This window comes from Genypterus blacodes, unplaced genomic scaffold (genome assembly GCF_046128005.1).
Source record: "Genypterus blacodes isolate CSIRO-AG114 ecotype Tasmania unplaced genomic scaffold, CSIRO-AGI_Gbla_v1 ptg000029l_1, whole genome shotgun sequence".
NCBI classification, from domain to species: Eukaryota; Metazoa; Chordata; class Actinopteri; order Ophidiiformes; family Ophidiidae; genus Genypterus; species Genypterus blacodes.
The window spans coordinates 207281-227176 of NW_027466842.1; the positions used below are offsets into that span (position 1 = coordinate 207281).

At 41.5% G+C, this 19896-nt stretch overlaps 2 protein-coding genes, 1 long non-coding RNA gene and 1 other non-coding gene across 5 annotated transcripts; 3 read left to right on the forward strand and 1 right to left on the reverse strand.

Annotated features, from left to right (window-relative positions):
* The first annotated feature begins 2188 nt into the window (after positions 1-2188).
* Positions 2189-2260, forward strand: trnad-guc (transfer RNA aspartic acid (anticodon GUC)). Its single transcript has one exon. It is a non-coding gene; the product is annotated as a tRNA-Asp (tRNA).
* Positions 2261-5470: 3210 nt separating this feature from the next.
* On the forward strand, positions 5471-5746 carry LOC142994357 (cortexin-1-like). Its single transcript, XM_076145149.1, has one exon. It carries the CDS (start codon positions 5471-5473, stop codon positions 5744-5746), a length of 276 nt encoding a protein of 91 aa, XP_076001264.1.
* A 5230-nt stretch (positions 5747-10976) lies between these two features.
* Positions 10977-13720, reverse strand: LOC142994126 (uncharacterized). Its single transcript, XR_012961342.1, has 3 exons — positions 13623-13720; positions 12821-12866; positions 10977-12716 (listed from the first exon to the last, which is right to left on the reverse strand). It is a non-coding gene; the product is annotated as an uncharacterized LOC142994126 (long non-coding RNA).
* On the forward strand, positions 13680-19380 carry LOC142994123 (ceramide synthase 2-like). Of its 2 annotated transcripts, none has more exons than XM_076144799.1 (11): positions 13680-13812; positions 14401-14573; positions 15052-15169; positions 15662-15780; positions 16351-16408; positions 16507-16557; positions 17309-17401; positions 17699-17827; positions 18302-18411; positions 18487-18640; positions 18759-19380. In XM_076144799.1, the coding sequence occupies exons 2-11, from the start codon at positions 14407-14409 to the stop codon at positions 18975-18977; spliced, it is 1218 nt and encodes a 405-aa protein (XP_076000914.1). In that variant the 5' UTR covers positions 13680-13812; positions 14401-14406; the 3' UTR covers positions 18978-19380. The 2 variants fall into 2 exon arrangements, with proteins under 2 accessions (XP_076000914.1, XP_076000915.1); XM_076144800.1 differs by having other exon boundaries at positions 13688-13812; positions 14406-14573.
* The last annotated feature ends 516 nt before the right edge of the window (positions 19381-19896 follow it).

Here is a 19896-nt window from a genome sequence, read left to right on the forward strand (position 1 = left end):
ACGATGATACCTCGTCTGAGTTTCCTCAGTGTAAGCAGCTTTGTATGCATTGTGTGTGTTTGTGCTCACAAGAGAAAATTAAACTCTGTGAACTCTCAGGGTGTGTGTGTGAGTGTGTTTTCTTTGTTTTCTCATTTCAAATCTGACATTCTTTGATAGATGCTCATGGATCTGTCTATTGACGGCGAGTTGATAAACCTATGGATTTGGCGGTATAGGGATGATAGATCAGGCTTTAAATTACGCGCTTGTAGATCCACACACAAGGCCGATGTATAGGAGACCTCATCCCACAGCTGTCTGCTGTGATGAATGACTGGGGACGTCCTTATACTAACTAACCTCCTTCACTCCTCCAAAGTCCACTTGCTTCTCAGCCTGTGACTGAAGCCTCTATGGCAAATCTCCTGCAGCAACTTTTCATATATTCTTTTAATTTCCAGTGCAAATCCAGAGTCAGAACCATACAAAAAGAGGAAGATTGCCCTCTTGGAATGAGTCTCTGATTTGCCTTCCTGAGCAAAGTGCACACTCACTGTACCTGAGTGAAAGGACTTGGTTGCAGCAATACAGAAGCCTTGAAGGCATCACAGTGTTTTCTTTCACCCACATCTTTGCCTTATTACAGAGTGTTCCTGATGGCTCTGGAGCATATAAGTATATCTGTACCCTGCTGTGTTCTAGCCCACATTACACAGGCTTTAAAGGTTGTGTGTATACAAAGGTCAGATGGTTATGTAAGCAGACTTCTTGATTTCTTTGTTGTGTTTAGATGTCCAGAGGCTCTTGTTGCTCCTGATACTTGCTTGTGATGATGACAAGTTTTCTTTGGGGCTGTTTGGGGTTTAAACAAGATGCTTTGATAAGGAGATGAAGGGAATTGCACCAACAAATAGAAGAGGGTTCAGAATCACCTCACTAACAGACCACCGACTCTGCATGAGTGTGCCGGACTGAATTTAAGCTCAGAAACATCCTGACACCCATGCAGAATGTGCAGATGGAGGGGCGGGGCTGCTTTTCATTGTTGTTTTTAATGAAATGAAAATGTACACAATCACATTATTTGTGTACATTTCAACTGTTTTCCAGTAATCTGCCGTGACACCGGGGGGGCGCTTCAAGTACCAATGGTGGTACGAGCACTACAGATTGAGAACCGCTCGTTTGGCATAAGAATCAATCCAGTCCTGACAGAGCAGCTTTATATAAAACACAAACCAGCCTTGATACATGATCACCAAACAGATTTAGTGACATTACATTACATTTATTTCATTTAATTATCATTTGTTCTAATTAGACCAGGTCTTCACATTTTAAATGTTAAATGAGGAACCTTCTCCAGTTGTCTATCAAGATGAAATAGTTAGCGATGATGATGATGATGACGAAGATGACGATGATGATGATGAACACATCCACCATCCACCATCGTTGGCCCTGAGCCATTCTATCCCTACAGTGTTGTGTAACTTCCCCCTCAGTGATGAGCCAGCAGGCGGCTCTTCCTCCTGAGCAGTGTATTAACAATCTCTACCAAACATGTTAAGGTTAAGGGTTGAGGGGGTTGGGAGGCGGTGTGGTTAGGTGACACAGCCTGAGAGGAACAGTGTGTTTTCACCACCTCAGACTCACCTCCTGACATAGGGCCCCAGCTTTCCTATCGTGGTGAACTTCATCTGCTCTCTGAACCACAGCTTGACCTCCCAGTGAACGCATGATAATCAAGAAAGCAAATGCGGTCATGTTGAATTTCCTGAGCTTGCAAGCTGTAGGATCTGATCAATTATTACCTCAGTGGGTGACCTGGATGGTGTGATTTAATTATGAGGCCCTTCAGGACAGTGTTACAATCTACTGACTGTTAATTAAAGCAGCAGGGAGAGCCCATGTGGCGTCAGGCAGGGGGGCCCAGGTTAGGACTGGACCACAATCTGTCCCTGCATTTGTATATTTCTTCATTGTGCCAATAAATGGCTTCTCACAGTTTGTATCTGGGGCAGAACTAGAGGAAACTCTATGCTTTGTTTCTTATTCTAATCATGCTACTACTTAAAATCAACTGGACTTATATAACTAAGTGAGTCGTGCTTTATTATTATTTCAGATTTAGACTGTAAGACAATATACACAAAGAAATACCGGTTGGGCTATCAAAAAGGAGGTTATATCGCAGTTGATCGCATCCTCGTTAGTATAGTGGACAGTATCTCCGCCTGTCACGCGGAAGACCGGGGTTCGATTCCCCGACGGGGAGGAAATTTTTTTTTCGTTTTGTACAAAGATACTTTCTCTCTCTCTCTCTCTCTCTCTCTCTCTCCCTCTCTCACAGACACACACACAAACATATTTTCATTTCTACCCCAAAATGATGATTTGTTATCATACTTTCACTTTTTATGTCTTCTTTTGTTCTTTACACTTCTTTACAGCCCCACAGCAATGACATCGCAGTTGTTTTTGCTGCTGTACAACATTTTATAACAGATCCTAGTCATTTCATTTCGCCCTCAGATTAGTGTTGGGCTCTCTCTCTTCATGTGTGTTTGGCTCTGTGTCTGTGCCATATTGGCAGCAGGGGGGCTCCGGGCGGTCGAGTGCCCCCCTTTGTGCTGCACTTACGTAACACAGGAGCCTCGCACAGTTCGGCTGTCTGCGTGAGGATGCGTGCAGATCTCAGCGGGTCAGGGGGGAGGAGGAGGAGGAAGAGGAGGAGGAGGAGCCCAGTTAAACCCGGACAGACCCGAGCTCGCGGTCCCGACTCCAGGCAGGAGCTGTCCATGGTGCTGAACAGCTGCTGCGGGATCCGAGCCTGACTCCTCACCTGGACAGAAGAAAGGAGGTAAGTCTGTATAATAAGGAGACATGGCTGCTTTGTGACTTTATGTGTATTAAGTGAACTTTGTTATATGTAGGATATGTAGATTTTATGTCGTCTCACATGTGCTTGAACCCTATTGGTTTACTGAGGGGACACTGGGAGAACTAACTGCCCTGAACTGAATTAGTATTAAAGGCTCTATTAATCTGATGAGTTGTATGAAAGTCTTTAGGTAAGCATATCTATTGTTTACTGAGCTGAAACTGCACTTATGCTGGGTTATTTTTTAGCAGAACTGCAATTTCAATCTTTCTCAATCTTTTGATTGATTTGAAGACTTAAAAATGTCCGGGCCCTGTTTTTGCAAAGAGTCCAACTGTCAAGGGCACTAGAAGAAAAGATGAATATAATGGCTGTATAGGCACTGAGATGCTCTTCAGCTTTTAGACACACTAAAATGAGAAACGTTAGATAACACTGAGCTTCCTAGAGCCTGGCAGTCATTCAAGGTTCACCTGTTTTTTCACAGAATGCAATTTCACCCTTTTTTTTTTATTGTGAAAAGTCCTTGTTATTTTCAAAGCTCCTGCCTTAATCCACAGTACAAACAGGTATTACAGGTATTACAGCCCTGAGAGACACATTATGTCACATGAGCTCCATCATCACAACTCACAGGTCCCTTGATGCTTTGTAGCTGGAAAATAAAAAGTTTGATGTTTTCACTGTGGTCAGACACTGCCATGTGATTGATCTGCTGCTTAGGAACAATAGCAGATCTCTAATGAGGATTGATGAGGCATGACATCAAAGTTGCTCATCCTTTAATGTTCCTTTAAAGTTATTTTTGTTTTAGTCCTCAGTGTAGCTGTGACCCTATTTTCAAATCAGTGGTGTCTCTGTGACCTTAGGTAACCTACAGAGCTGAAAACAAAAAGTTCAGTAAATTCTTGCATCAGCTTTTGAGTGGACTGAGATATCATTTAAAGTTTCATTGACCTTTTGTTTCTTCATTTCCTTATTCAAAACGTGTAAAAAAAATCCCTTTCACTCAATTTCTCAGATTTCTCTCAATTTTTGGGTTGTTAAAAGGTCATTCTTGATTCTAGAATTTGAAAAATGGGACTAAATCCTACAAATAAAGATTTTAAATAATAATAATAAATATATAGATTCCAGAATATCTACAAAATAAAAGAGCTTTGAATAAAATTTGGGAAAACAAAACAGAAATTGGGAACTAAAATAAAAGTGTTTGAGAGAAAAAAATAAAAAATTATTATTATAGAGAACAGTATGACTTTTTACAAATGTTTTTAAAAAGTGAATAAAAGTAAACAAAATTACTTATTTTTTAGTAACTCTGATTTTACAAATTCCTAATATTCCCTATGATTGTGAATGTGAAAAGTTAAATGACCTATTTAAGATATTTTCTGGCAGTTGACAAGATTGTTGCCTGCAAAAACAAGATGACACAGTTTATTGATTTGATATTCAGTCTTGTTCGCTTGGATCCAGATTTCCTCACATGCAATCACCTGAACTGTCCAAACTCATGTAACCTGGTGCCATTTGATAATTGAAACTGAGGTCGGCAGTTTCTTTCATTACGTCTTGGAATCCCCTATTAAAGCTCAGCCCCGGCCCTTTAGCCCCATCATCCAGAGAGCGGGGGAGCTATTAACGTGTCTCTGCGAGGATGGGCAGGGCGGTGAGGAGGGAGAAGAAGCCTCCTGGAATAGAATATGCTGACTGGGGAGTGCACCTACCACAGGAAATGTTGTTTCTCCATCTCTCCACTCCACTGACCATTAAAGGGGATGTGTGAGTGAGTGCAGCTTGCTGAGCTCTGTAACTCTCCGAGGGATTACCAGATCTTTCTCCGCCGTCATCAGTGTCTGATTTATTTATCTGGTAGTATGCTGCACCCGAGTTCACAGTTGTGCTCACACCACCAAGACATGAAAATGGATGTGTGACAACAATGCTTAGTTATGTTCCTAAAATACCTGTTTGTAACTTGAAATCATTTTTTTTGTCTTTCTCCGCTGTCTTAGGAGTTTCCCTGAGGACTCTGGGTGAAGAACAAGTTCAGCTTTAGAGCCATTTAAATACAAAAAAACAGCCTGCGAGTACTCTGCTTGATCTATGGAGCTTCTATGGATCTTCGTCGGATCAGCTTAGATTTACATCCTCTCTCAACCTTGACTTTGTAATCGCAAAAAAGGCCCCGTCTGGCTGCTATTGGACGACGCTTAAGAGAAACAATCAGCTTCTGTCACAGAGGGCAATGAAAACAATCTGAAGTTGAAGTTGTATTCATTCCTCTTCAGAGAGAGACAGTAAGAGAGAGCGACAGAGAGACCGAGGCACAGATGAACATCAGCCCGTTTGTCCAGGCTAATTAAACTTCAGTGAACATGCCTCAGCTTGCTGCTTGGTTCACCAGAGGGCTCATTAATTTGCACCACTGATTTGCCCTGTGGAACATTTTCTTTGCCCCGCTGCACAAATTTGCCGAGTTGATCCACAGCCGGTTAGAGATTTAAGAGATTATACATAAGAACTAAACCCTCCAAAGGACACCAAAGCCATGCTGTTCTTTGTTCATTAAATGCAACATTTTTATTCTGGTCTCTCAAGATGAGTGACACAAACTACTGGGTTGTGGACTATGACCTCTCCTCTCCCGCTCCACCCGTGTTCTCCAGGGGCCCCACGGTGCTGCAGCCCGCCGCCGAGCACGCCGAGCAGGGTACGGCCCTGTGCTTCGTGGGCCTCCTGCTGCTCCTGCTCCTCTTCCTCCTCGTGCGCTGCATCCGTATCTTGTTGGACCCGTACAGCAGCATGCCGGCCTCGTCGTGGTCGGACCATAAGGAGGGACTGGACAGGGGACAGTTTGATTATGCGCTGGTGTAGAGGAGAGGGGGGGTGACGGTGATGAGGAGGAGAGGAGACATTTCAGAAGGAACGTGTCCAGCTCACTCACTCATTTGCTGTGTGACAGTTATGCTGCAAGAGAGCAACAGTGCAGGAAGACAACTCTTAGTACCACAACATTACATCACGACTTCTGTTGTTCAGTTCATTTTGTTACTCTGCAATGTTTTTAGAAATCCTAGTGCTGAATCATGAATAAAAAGCACTGAGGCTGCAAGTAATGTCCTGACTGAACAAAACACAAGTTGTCCGAGTTTAAAGGAAACATGAAAGTGGATTTTACAGACTTCTTGTAAACTTTAGTGGCTGTATTTTGCTTTTTTTTCTAAGTGCAGCTGAACCAAAACCTTAGAAGATGTCACCTTTTTTAAATTATGTGTAGATTTTAGAATTTTTGTGACCATGCTGGATATTATGTGGCATTTGTACCAGATGATCCTCAGGTAAAATGAGCTTTTATTGACCAAAGCTTACCAGTTAAATTACCTCTTGTACTGTGACTGAGGCTCAGCTGTTTCATTCTCTGACCCCACAGATCTTGTCCCACAATGAAAGCGGACGTTTATAATACACAGCAGATAATACGGGGGCGTTCATCTGGGGGGGGGTTTGCTGTTTCAATGTCGCCATCCCTTTAAGAGGCTTATGAGGCTCAGTGCAGAAGGTCACAGCGATCGCTCCGTACTCGTATGAAGCTGTGCTTATGAAATGCATGAATACCAATTTCCTCCATTAATCCTTTTTGCCTTTAGGCTCCATCCAGTGTAACAGCCAAAAGTGTTCAGCAGTGCCTTTAGAAATATAAGAGAAGCTAATATCTGTTTCATACTAATGATCTTACTGCTCCTTTTGCAACTTGTTTTGTAACTTTGTTTCTCTCCTCTTTGCAACTTGGCTGTGGAATCGTCTTTATAAATAAAGTTAAGTATTGATATGATCTATATTTATATAAGTGTTTTCTTAATCTACGACGCACTGTTTTTATAAGATGCCAAAATAGAAGTGACACATGAAGCTGCAGTACTCCGACTGTCCACCAAAGGTCACATCTCTGTTCAGTCACCTGCTCCAAACTCCTTCATCAGTCTGATACTATGAGTCTATATCTAGTCACTCCTTTTTTCTGTGGCAGATCGTTGCCTGGTGGAGATGTTTTCTACCCATTATTGGCCCCTAAACTGATTTAAGCAAACACAGCTTCTCCTTTGCTGCTTGTACATTGGGAGTCTATCAGCTGTAGCGACCCCTTCTGACTTGTATTTGACAATGAAATGTTTACTTTTCTCTGTTTCTTGTATCAATGTGGCCATCTTGTTGTAAATAGAGGCTACATAACTCTACCGCTAACTACAACACTGGAAAACCTTTCAGGAATGCAGGTCAGAGACGTCTTTTGAGATTCCTCTCATTCCCCTAAGAGCTCATATCTGTATCCTGGCCAAACAAGCCAAGACTAAATATATCTTGATCAAATAATAAACTGGCCTAGAGTGAAAGAAACTGCTTCCATTGCTCATCTCAAAATCAGCCTTTATTGTTTGTCACAAAGGTATTCAGTTATGTAATGAAATAAAACAATGGCTTTAAGAAATCCTTGTAAACAATGCATGAAATACAAACAAATTTTTCCTTGAGCGACGGCAGTCTCTGCACTGCTGCCCTCAAATCAATAGCAGCGAGATTTAGAGCAATGGAATGATCAATGTCAGGCTCGTAAAAGAGACACAGCCATTTAATTCCTCAGCATCAGCTCGCTCACAGGCAGATCACACCAGATGAAATACAGTATATCCCTACGCTGAGTGATTAGACCCTCATCTGAGCATTCTGCATGTTCGAGAGAAGACAGAGTGAAACACAGATGGCTGCTAGATCACTTTCAAAAGAAGCTCATAACTTCATCATCATCGGAACAATGCAGGCCATACTGAACAATTTGGTGTAAACTTTTCCCCCTATATACCATTAGGTTCCAGCCACAGTGTCAAGGAAGGTTCATTCAACAACATTGTGTGTGAGAGAGAGAGAGAGAAAGAGAGAGAACATTAATGGGAGTGGTGGGCCTGATGTCCCATGAACTGGTGGTTGGGGACCGCTGCACTAGAGGAGAAGAGTTCTGAACAGCATTAGAGGGCACAGAGCGCATACCTGCACCAAGGTAGATCTCCAATTATGACAAACATTTATATTTAACATTTTGACCAAACCATGACTATATATGAAGCCTCGATGGTCAAACATTTGTGAGTACATTTGTAATCTTATGACAAGAACTTAAGAACTGTAATGTAAAAATACGGTTAAGTCTAAAATCAAAATAAGTTACTGCTGCTTCATGTTCTCGGAAGCAAGTGGTGAACATTCACCTTACCAGGCATCCAGCTCGTCCCCTCTGAGAGCCTGACAAGAGGGAGTGTGGGTCACAGTTCTATGGGACACACACACAGTTTAGCAAATATAAAATGTGATTCACAAACTTACCTGAAACCGTAGCTAGAGGGGGAGCCTTCTTAAAAAACCTACTTCCATCAAAATGGTGCAAGGTCATTGTTCAATTATCTGTAGAACTGAGCACCCTTAAACTTTTAAACATCTAGGAAGATTACATTACACATCAATTGTTTGGGCCCAACTCCTCTCAGATAAATCACTCCCTGTATGTCTGATGTGTAGTGAATCTGTGCAGCCCATGTCAGAGGTCAGAGAGTTTGCAGGGTGGCGTAAAAACCAGAGACTCCTACCAGGACTCGGACCTGGTTCTTCCATCAGGGTGATGGCTGTGTTACCATGTTACACCACAGGAGTTTGTGAGGTTGCTACAGCGCCCTGCAATGGAGACACGAGGCATGACGGGCTGTAAAGGAAATTTTAACTAATTTGACATTTCAGTACACAAATGAAGTGTTGCAGTTACAATGCTGATTAAAAAGTGCAAAAGTCACAAATTTGACCAGAGCCCCGTTAGCCAGGACGTTTCCAGGTGAGTCCGGACACTGAACAGCTGCGCAGCTAGCAAAGCTACCCAGCATTATGCAAACACAGCCAGTTGGGACTCAAACCTGGGTCGACCCGTTTCCACCTCCCACGGCGAGGACGAGGGGTTGGATTTTTGGGAGGCACCTGTCATTTACCTTTTACCTGGACTCTGCCGCACTGTTTTCCTTTCCAAGCGGCGAGCAAATGTAGAAGTTCCATGTAAAATCTTGCAAATTGCGTTGAAATTCTTGAAGTTGAAATTCTTGAAGTTGAAATTCTTGAAGTTGAAATGCGTGACGTCGAAATGCGTGACGTCGAAATGCGTGACGTCGAAATGCGTGACGTCGAAATGCGTCTATTTGCTTTTTAAAATACATGACATGAACCCTAAACACCATTGTATCAGTTTTGGAGCGTGTGCAGTGGCAGCCACTGCAACACACATGGACCCAAAGCAAACAAAGAGTCAAGGAGCTCTTGTGTGTAGAAAATAACAAACACAGCAGCGTGTGGCCATGTGTCAGTCACCATCAGCAGCGTTTTGGTCTTACCTGTTGCTGTCATCTCGTTGTGGGATCAGGAGCATTTGTTCTTACCTTGAGCTGCCATCTAGTTGGGGGATCAGGAGCGTTTAGTTCTTACCTGTTGCTGGCGTCTTGTTGAGGGAAACAAATGAATGCTGAGGCTTCCAGGTGAATCTTATTGAGCTGGGTTAAACCATGACTGATTGAGTGCAGGGGGGACATGTTTCATTTCGAGGTTTTGTGTCTTTCTAAAGGAAGGCTCTTATTGACGAACTATGACAAACTACAACAACATTATTTAAAAGTCAGAGTTGCAATTTATATACATGTATCTATGGGGTGAGGTTTATGTTTGTGTGCGAATGTGCCGAACTTGGTTTAGTCCACACCTGTCTTGGTTTAGTCCAATCACGTGATCATCGTCAGCTGTGAGACGGCGCCAAACTGGAAACTTGCACACAGCGGTAACACAAATGTGCATGCGTCGTTTCCACATTGGATATCAGAGCCACCGCGCTGGCCGACCGCGCACACGCCACACTGATACTACACATCCCAGAATGCACTGCGATCATTTTGCGGACTAACATATCAAAAGCGTAACAAAATATCACTTGGAGTGCAGTTATACATAAATGATGGATAGTTTTGTGCGTCTATTTACCCGTTGTGCTTATTAAGCTCGTTCCGGTACTTTTGTTACACTGAGTCCTGTATAAATCTCTCATGCCTCAGTTTGTGAGAAATCTCACTCAGTCCTGTTTACTGCTGACCTCCTAAGGATGCTTTAGGTACTGCAAGAGTCAGGTAGAGCTCCACCATGAGGGAACAAATGAGTTTAGGAAAATTAAATCTGGTTAGTCGCAGTACAATTAGAAATAGATTTTATTGATCTACAAGACAAAAATGAGCAGTTTAGTTTTAGTTCAATTAATACTGGATTGAAGTGTTGAATTGTTTTCATCCTTACTCATGAATTAAATTGCACAAATCCTTCCCATTCAAAATTCATGTGGAATATATCAGATAGTGTCTCACAAACATTAAAACACTTCATTGGCTTGTGCTACTTTTAACAAAACATTTCATTCTTGTCTTTAAAAAATGTATGTCTTAACATTTACACTTTCTGTAACACATAAGGCAACTCTGTTCTCCATTCCTCTCCACTCCATTTTAGTTTCACCTGACTGTCTGGAATGATGTCACCTATGATAACATGGTACTAACAGCATTGATGTCATTTGAACCACCAAGTCTATATTGTCCTGTCATTATAGCTCTCCAACTCAGAAAATAAAAATTTCTTAAAAACAAACAATAAATGCAACACTGTCTGTAGTTATGATACAAGACTCTGCCACATTCGTCCTCTTCCTAAGTGATCTTCAGAAGTTTCCTTCCGAGGAGCAAATTCTGAGCTTCCATGTAAAATCTTGCAAATTGCAGTGAAATTAGTCTAGCTAAATGTGCCCACTGGCTCTCTTTCACAAACACATTGTTAACAAAGACAATGATTAGGGTTTGAATTAGCCCTTGTCTGTTTTTGTCATGTAAATTGCCCCAACAACAACAAATAAGAAGGTATACCCTGGCAACTCACAGCTCAGCGTCCGAGAATGGCAAAGATTTTAAACGTGATTTGCGTCACGTATTGATTCAGTTCATCCAGCAACACAGTCAACACAGTATGTGTTTGAGTATGTAGTACCAGTTTGTGATCATAATACTCATAGTCACTCTGCAGCCCCACATTGAGTTAACAGCATTCATTAAGAGCAGCATATATGCAACGAAAACAAGTTTGAAGCTTGTGCTGTAGATTTCCAGCGTTACATTAATATACAAGGTTCATCAACATTCACAACTACCTTGAGGAAAACAGATCTGAATGTTTAAAGACAAAGTTTAACAATGGAGTCCAACTACAAAACAGTAACATACAGTAAATCTCATCTCAATACAGACAGGAACCCTAAACGCTCTTGCACGACACTCCTCAAACATAGCAGCATTGATGAACAAAACATCACGCAAATCTATTCTTATTTTACCACCAAACAATCCCTTGACACCTTTACTTGAAACTATGTCCTCTGTAATCACTCTACAGTTAGAGGTCTCAGTCGGAGCTTGGCTGTTGTTTGTCGTTTGTGTTTTCAGCTCTTTTAACAAGCAGAGCAGAGTTAGTACAGCTTTAAATTCAGTTTAGAGTCTCTAAAATCACAGTACAGTATAACAATGTCGATGAAGATATCCAACACATAAAAAGAGCAAGTGATGTCATTTTATATATTATTTTAGTTATCTATATTAGACTAAAGTGCATAGTAGAAAATAGACAACTACTATTCATTCAACTCTCAAAATAAATGACAATATGGTTATATTAAAAAATTGTAGAAAAGATATAAACACAACTGGCTTCATAACACACACACACACACTCTGTATCTCTCTCTCTCTCTCTCTATCTCTCTCTCTCTCTCACACACACACACAAACACACCCTCATTAGTGCACCAATTAAGAGTCCAGATTTGTGTTTCAATACTTTCCGACAATTAAATTACTCGACAATACAACAAAGGCGCTCCAGTTCCCATCGGTCTCCCATCGCTCCCTCACACACACACAGAAACACAAACACACACAGAGACATGCAAATAAAGCATGCACATTGTTGGGTCATGGAAAAACCCGACCCACATGGGACACATTGCTAGTGAAGCAGTAATGTTAGAGAACATAACATAAACATAGCAAAGATGACACAAGTGAATGTACAGAGAGCTAAATTCTTTAAAGAATAAAAGTCAAAATACTTAATAGTGACTGATGCTTCCTTTGAGTTAGTTGGAAAATATATTTGGTATGTCAACAATAAACCTGCATACACACAGACTGAAACATGCTCGAAAATCCACACACATAAACAAACAGAACTTACGCATGTACAACCAGCTCATGCAAATGATCTTTGTTCACTATCAAATTGAGACTCTGCCCCGCGCCCTTTGTGCTCTAGTACTACACTAAAAGCGTCACACACACTTTTATTCAGACAACTCAAAATGATACACCTTTCCATACACAAGGCAGCTGTGTTACTTACTGATGTGCATCACAAAGGAAGGATGTGGCTGATCTGCATAACAGCAACACTCTTATCAGGCTTTATCTCTCTGTCCTCAATACTATCAGCTCAGTAAATTGGTGAGGGAAGTGGTGTGAACAGGATGGGAGAGTGTGTGTCCGTGTGTTTTAAGGCAATGTATGATTGGGTCAGTCAAACACAGATCCCTCAATGATGGCATTGTTCTTGGTAAAGTTCGCAAGCATGACAAACCTCACAGTGCACATAGAGGAGTGTTTACTCTCAAACTTCCTTCAAGTCCTTCAAGGTTGTCACTGTGGGTGTGGGATCATCATCGCTACTGAAGTGGAGTCTGACAGACAGGACAAAGTCATGTTACAGTTAGAATGCAAACAAACATTTGATCAAGACCTTTTCATGTTTGCACGTATGAGCAACTATATTTGTGTTTCCTACTTTCTAGAAACAGCACAGGGACACAATCACATGAGGCTGGCACATCCTGTAATTAAAGAGCATAGAAGATACCTTTAATAAGCTGCTGTTAACTATCATAACAAGTGGAAACACAGGTAAGTATCACACAGTTACAGAACACACCTCATTTGACTAAATTGGCTTAATTGACATAATCAGTTATTATGCTTATTAGCATGAACAGAACAGTGAGGACAAATTTAAACAATGTGAATTCCAACAAAACCAATATTATAAGAAAAATCTATGCAAATATGCGATCAAATTGCTTAAGATAGCTGATGAACTGGAGACCATCATTCTTTAAACAACAACAAACTTCTACCTGCCAAATGATTGATTTCAGAAAGAGAGAATGCGTCCACACTTCATTATCATGTTGATACATGTTGGATTGAGTTACTTTATAGTCAGAAACATTAAAATAAATTTTACAAAAGGAAGTAAAATTGCGAAAATTATCTTAAAGATAACAAAGGTGGCTGTGAGCAGGAGACGCCCCTTGCTTCGCTTTAGTTTCATCAAGCCACATCATTCAGCACATGAGAGATTCTGCCTTCAGAATTAAACATAATTACGATCAGATATGCTTACCTTTAACATGATAAATGCTTTGCGTGTTTGCGATACATGTAAGCTAACATCCATGTTTTTACGTAGACGTGGTAATGCCAACACTTACATACGTACGAATATTAATTTTGTGAGTTTTGGTGTGTGTTCAAAGTATTTCTCGGAAATGGCGCCGCGATGCTGCTTTTATTTTGAAAGTCACACTCACCGGTTTGTATTTCGTTCTCTAACTTGACAGGAGTCGGTCGCAGTCAAACGGTTCACTTCTCCTCCGGGCTCGTCTGTAGGATAATAGCGCATCCGCCTCCAAAAAACAGACAAACACATTTAAAGTACAAGTGTAATTATTCATCATTCTTCCGGATATCCGAGTAAATCTTCTTCACAGTTCCTGACAGGTCAGTTTCCGCTTTGTAGACTATACTTTATTGTTATTATTATTTCAGTTAACAAGGAAAAGTCACTTTAATATTTCTGTAATTAATCCAGTTTGTAGCATTGATGAGTTTATGACATACTGTGATTGTATGTGATGTTTATAAGTTTTAATAATATTGGACTCATTTGTCTCTGGAGCTCAGCAGTGAATTGTGATCATGGTTGTTCTAAATCCTATATTTCTGCTATCAGTGTAATCTAATACCTTTATGTTCTTGGTGTCAAATGGTGTAGGGACATTATAATATAAGCATCCATATACAAAATGATTTGGATGGGATTTTGTTTATGATGATTGCCATTAATCATAGGTGTCAAATGTTTTGCCTTCAGTGTGTGTGTGAGCCATGTGCCTTTTAGGAGTGTAGGTTCATCTAACAAAACAAAAGAAGTCATGCTGCAAAATGAAAACAAGTACAAACCCTTTATTTCATGACATTCACTTCGCTTTTTGTTTACCCACTGTAATATAAACCGTTCTGTATCTGGAACAATATCCTCTAAAATATCACCATCATCACATTTTGTTCCTCTCCCTGTTCATTCAGAGCAGAATGGAGCTGCTGCCAGATGTATGGAAGCAGGAATATTGGCTCCCACCGGGAATAACGTGGGAAGACATGGAGAGACTGTCAGACCGTGACCGTCCTCTGCCTCAGGACCTGCTGATGGCTCTGCCCCTCGCTCTGGGCTTTGTGGGCCTACGTTATGTTTTTGAGAGGTAAACAAAACCCACCTGAGCAGGCTTTTTGGAGCGATGTTTGGGATATTACAACATTCGCAGATGCTATGGATGAATAGTGTGAAGACAAGAGAGAGAGTTAGGTTTGTTTACCTTTTAAACTCTTTGGCTTGTTTCAATAAGATCAGAGTGGATAAAGGTAAACTGCCCCCCCCCAACCTCCTACCCCACCCTAGCTCCTTTTCACACACACACACACATACACACACATACACACTGTTTGTCTTTGTCATTTGGCTACGCCTCAGGAATAATGTGTCAACAGCAGTAAGCCTGTGAAAGACCGTGAGCGCTCACTCTGGTTTATCTACTCAAAGTGTTTCTTCCTGGTTTACCGTGTGTTAAACTTCTTTTAGGTGTACATATGTTGGTAAATGATAACTGTCGCCCTGACGATTCCACGGTGGTTGTTAGGCCGTCATTGTTGTAATCTGTCCTTTGTTTTCTGCGGCCTCAGGTTTTGCGCCCCACCCATGGCCAGATGTTTGGGGGTGAGGAAGCGATTGAAAATGGTCGCTGCTTCCTCCCCAAAGCTGGAGTCATTTTACACAAAGCAAAGCAGACGCCCATCACAGGTTAGTGAGGTCATAAAGACTCATGGAAGCCTTTGGCAAAAATGAAACTTTTCCCCTTTTTTGAATATCCTATGGTGAGAAAGCGTCACATAACCACTGTGATGAGAATGCAGGAGACACATCCTTGTTCCTGGTGAACCTGACCTCGGGGGAAAACACACCATCACATGCAACACTAAAGACACACACTAAGGCCACACCTGCTACTGCACACTCACCTGCTCGCGTCTGTGTGTGTGTGATTATGCGCTCATTTCTGCATTTAAATCAAGATCATGACCTTCTAATCACAGAACTCCTCTCTCCTCCAGGACGAGGATCTCTTAAATTACAAAATAAAAAGGCATTACTGCACTGTTTGACCTCATGTGATTAATCCCAGTTAAGAATAAAGTCTTCTACCTTCCTTTCTCTGCTTCCTCCCTCTGTCATACTTCCTTCATTCCACCGGGTGCTGACATAGCTCTCTCTTCTTCCTTCATGTCGTTACAGAGCGAGATGCTTGATCTGATGTCGCAGTGTGGCAAAACCCAGAGGCAGATCGAGACCTGGTTCCGCCTTCGTAGAAACCAAGACAGACCCTGCCGGACCAAGAAGTTTAGTGAAGCTGCGTGAGTTAACCCAACACAATGGATTCATTGTCTTGTCAACACTTCCTTCATCTGATTGGACAGCTCTAAAGCATCACTCAAATCACTTGACTAGTAGAGAAAGTTGTATGAAATGATGCATGAGAACAGAGGCAGTGGTGGAGAGGATGAAGATGCGACCCTGGGATGAAGGAGACTCTGGTTGCGGGCGAGGGGTGGGGGGATTCCGTCTCTGGGGCACTGTATTGTATCATGTGAGCCTAATTGCAGCCCAGGCAGCACCTGAGAGAGGAGAGGTGGAGGCACTGTGCATGAAAGGTAATGGGATAATGGAGGGTTGAGAGGAAAGGGTGGGATTAGGGTAAAGGGAACGTCGTAGAGAGCCTAAAGGAGGGATTAGAGGGTTGGCAAGGATGAGAGGGAGGGAGAGGGGGCAGAGGAATCAGAGACAAAGAAGAGGAAGCGTTGATCGTGTTTAAAAATGGTTGACCAGATGATTGGAGTGTCTTAAGCTCCTGATCCTGATCCACATCTTCATCATGTGAGTGTGTGAGATGTGTTACTGAATCAGCGTTCCTTATCGTCCTACAGATGGAGGTTCTTTTTCTACCTGACAGCCTTCTTAGGTGGACTGGCGTGTGTGACAGACGTGAGTACCAGGTTTACAGAAATAATGCATCATAGCAAAATACTATTATTGTTGCTAAAAATTCAGTTTTCTTCTTCTCTTCTTTCTTCTGTCTGCAGAGATCCTGGTTCTGGGACCACAAGGAATGTTGGAGGCATTATCCATTACAGGTGAACCCAGTCCTGATCTTATCATAGTGAGCTGGATGATTTAAAGTGTGAGGAATTCAGCGATCCAACAAGGAAACAAGCTGTGTGATTTATGTCCGTATGTGTTTTCGGCTGGGCTGAGATGGATTTCAGGGAAGAAGATTCAATTGTAGATAAAAAGCAAAACAAACTACAGGGGGTTTTGGAGGAAGTTGAAATTGAATGTGTTTCCTTATGCTGCACACATTAATGGTCTTACTGTCACTCAGCTGGTTTGTTAAGTCTTTCCTGCTAATCTATTAGATTTCAAGTGATTCTATGTACAAAAACATACACATAAGAATGGAAAAAAACTATAGAATGATGTGCAATCACATTTTGTCAAGAAAAGCCCGATAGTCACATAACCAGCGTGACATAATTCACACCATAAAACATTTCACTGCTGTGAACACTTAGCAGAGGATGGTTTCGATCCATCGACCTCTGGGTTATGGGCCCAGCACGCTTCCGCTGCGCCACTCTGCTTCACACTACAATTGACACCCACAACCACATATGAGGAAGCCGATGCCTTATCCATCAGGCCATTGAGCAACTGTCTGTAAACGTGCTGCCGTGTTCAGTGAGAGCCACAATACCAACAAATATCATTGCATCATCTCTACCTTTAGATCAGCTGTTTGTGTGATAAATGGAGATTCACCAGTTGTTAGTTATTGGTGACTGTGGTTCAAACCTAAATCATGACTAAATGCTTTTATATTTTCAGCCACTGGAGAGAGTTCATTACTGGTACTACATGCTGGAGCTGGGCTTTTACCTCTCTCTGCTCCTCCGCATCTCTGTGGACATCAAGAGGAAGGTGAGGAGCTCAGCATGTTGCACCGCTGAAGCCATCAGAACTGATCTCACTGCAGAGTTGAGCTAAAACTTAGAACTGAAACGTGGTAAACCCTTTTGACCTCAGCTTGGACTTATTTCACACTTACAATTCTGCTTTAAGGACTAAATTTACTTTGCACTTGGTTAATAAGTGACCATAAGAGCAGGAAAACGGCGGGGTGAGAATGGTTAAGTAGGAGAAGCGGAGAAAAACTATTTATTTATTTATGAAGTTAATGTTTCACTAAGTTAATGTTCTTTTTTTTTGCCTGGACAGGATTTTAAGGAGCAGGTGATTCACCATTTAGCCACCATGTTCCTGCTCAGTTTCTCCTACTGTGCCAACTATATCCGCGTGGGCACACTGGTCATGCTCCTCCATGACTCCTCTGACATCCTGCTAGAGGTAACGTAAGAAAGTCCAGTCCTGAATCAGTTTAGAGACTCACATCCGCTATCCTGCTTCTGCAAAGCCCGATCAAAATGAGAAAGGTTGTTTGTTCTCATGTTAAACTATGCAAACAGAGGCAGTCAGAGGTTTTACGCTGAGAATGAAGCGATGTTATTGAAGATGAATCTATGCTGAGATCTCTGTAGAAGTTTGTTGGGTCATCATTGCTAATAGGCACTAAAGCAGGCGACTTGTGTTTTGTACCAAATAAGACTCTAACATGTTCTAAGCTGATGTTACATTGCACCTGCCAAGCCCATGTTTAGTTTGCTTTGTTGGATGTTTCTGTCTTTTGTATTCTGGTTTGCTTTGTGTTTTAGTTTCCCTGTGGCCTCTTGATGTCTAAAACCCAACATGAGGGAGGGATCATGATTCCAGAGATCCTCCATTATAGTTTGTAGTTCTTTCTAATTTTTCCTTTTTTTGCAGTCTGCCAAAATGTTCAATTACGGGTCCGGCTGGAGGAAAACCTGTGACACGCTCTTCGTTGTTTTTGCCGTGGTCTTCTTCATGACTCGACTGGTGGTTTTCCCCAGCAGGTAAGATTATAGTCACAAAGATTTTGCCATTTGTATTCTGCGAAAGTTTGACACACTGTTTTTATGGTTTGCCAGAATCATCCATACCACCCTGGTGCTGTCCATGGAGATCTTTCAGCCCTTCTTTGGATACTACTTTTTCAACATCCTGCTGATGGTGCTGCAAGTACTTCATATCTTCTGGGCTGGTTTGATCTTACGCATGATCTATAAGTTCCTGAACGGCAAGGTGAGACATTTAAACAATATCTCTGGACACGATGCCTCAGATATCTACCCGACTATGACTATACCTGATTTAGATTTGTGGTACAAATTTCAAATCTGCTATCTGCTGTTGCTTCCAGATGCACAAAGATGAACGCAGTGATGAAGAAAGTGAGGTTGAGGGGGAAGAGGAGAAGAATGCACAAGTGGAAGATGAGGCCGAAACAGGAGATTATTGCTGGGAAAGAAGGAAAGACACCCTGAACTCCAAACTGTCCATGCTCAACAACAGTTTTGTTCTTAATAAATTGACCAATCACAGAACCTCTGCGATCAACAGAATGCGTAAAGCCCAGTAAAAGGGTTCATGATCATTTTAAACAGATTTGCCTCAGTTATAATGTTATAGAATGTAACCGCTCTCGTTTACGTTTTGTAAAAGTAAATAGGATGAATGTGATCAGTTTCTACTTTACAGGCTTATGTGGCTGTATTTTATTTTTAAATGGAAACTGAAGTAGGCATAAAAGGAAAGCTATAATGTGTAACATTCACTCAGAATCATGCTCAGGAGATAAGTGCCAGTTCCATTAGGCCCCTTGTTCTTCTGTCTACAGGAGTGTGTTCAGTGCTATAGAATGATTCAATGTTAAATAGTTAGCATTGGAAAACAAATAGCATAAGCTTGGATTGATCAGATCTCTGTTCTGAAATTGTCACATACACATTACATTGCTGTAAATAAAAATATTATTTCACTGTTCATACGATGATTATGGACATTGTATAGTTTTGACACGTCCACCCATCTCTCCGTGTGAAGATGTGCCTCACTCACTGCTGGTGATCATCTATTTTTTTATGTACTCTAATGTGATAGTAAAATATCAGTAGTAGTTAAGTGTTTTTATTTGTACTTTAAGTAGTATTTAGAACAATATTTTTTTTATCAAAGGTATTTGTCAAATGCATACATTTCCAAGTAGCTCAAGCCAAAATATCTACAGAGCAACACTGCCATCTTGTGGCTCATACCAGTGTTAAAGCAGAGCACCCACTCCCACAGACTGGAGGTCAATCTGAAGGACCTCTGCACCATCCTGGACCTGTGCATTAGAAGAGGGTATCACAGAACATATAGAAGATATAGATACACTAAAGTGTATACTGATGCTGTTCTAATTTGTAAAACTCTTGAAGAACGCAACTACAGACTAAAACAAGCTCTTAAAGCAGCCGGAGCTAATGGACTCAAGGTAAATGCAGATTTGTACTATG

Coding starts and splice junctions, on each gene's coding strand:
- LOC142994357 (XM_076145149.1), top strand. CDS start 5,471: ATGAGTGACACAAACTACTGGGTTGTGGACTATGACCTCTCCTCTCCC.
- LOC142994123 (XM_076144799.1), top strand. CDS start 14,407: ATGGAGCTGCTGCCAGATGTATGGAAGCAGGAATATTGGCTCCCACCG. Junction 15,170..15,661: donor AAAGCAGACGCCCATCACAG/GTTAGTGAGGTC, acceptor ATGTCGTTACAG/AGCGAGATGCTTGATCTGAT. Junction 18,641..18,758: donor ATAAGTTCCTGAACGGCAAG/GTGAGACATTTA, acceptor TGTTGCTTCCAG/ATGCACAAAGATGAACGCAG.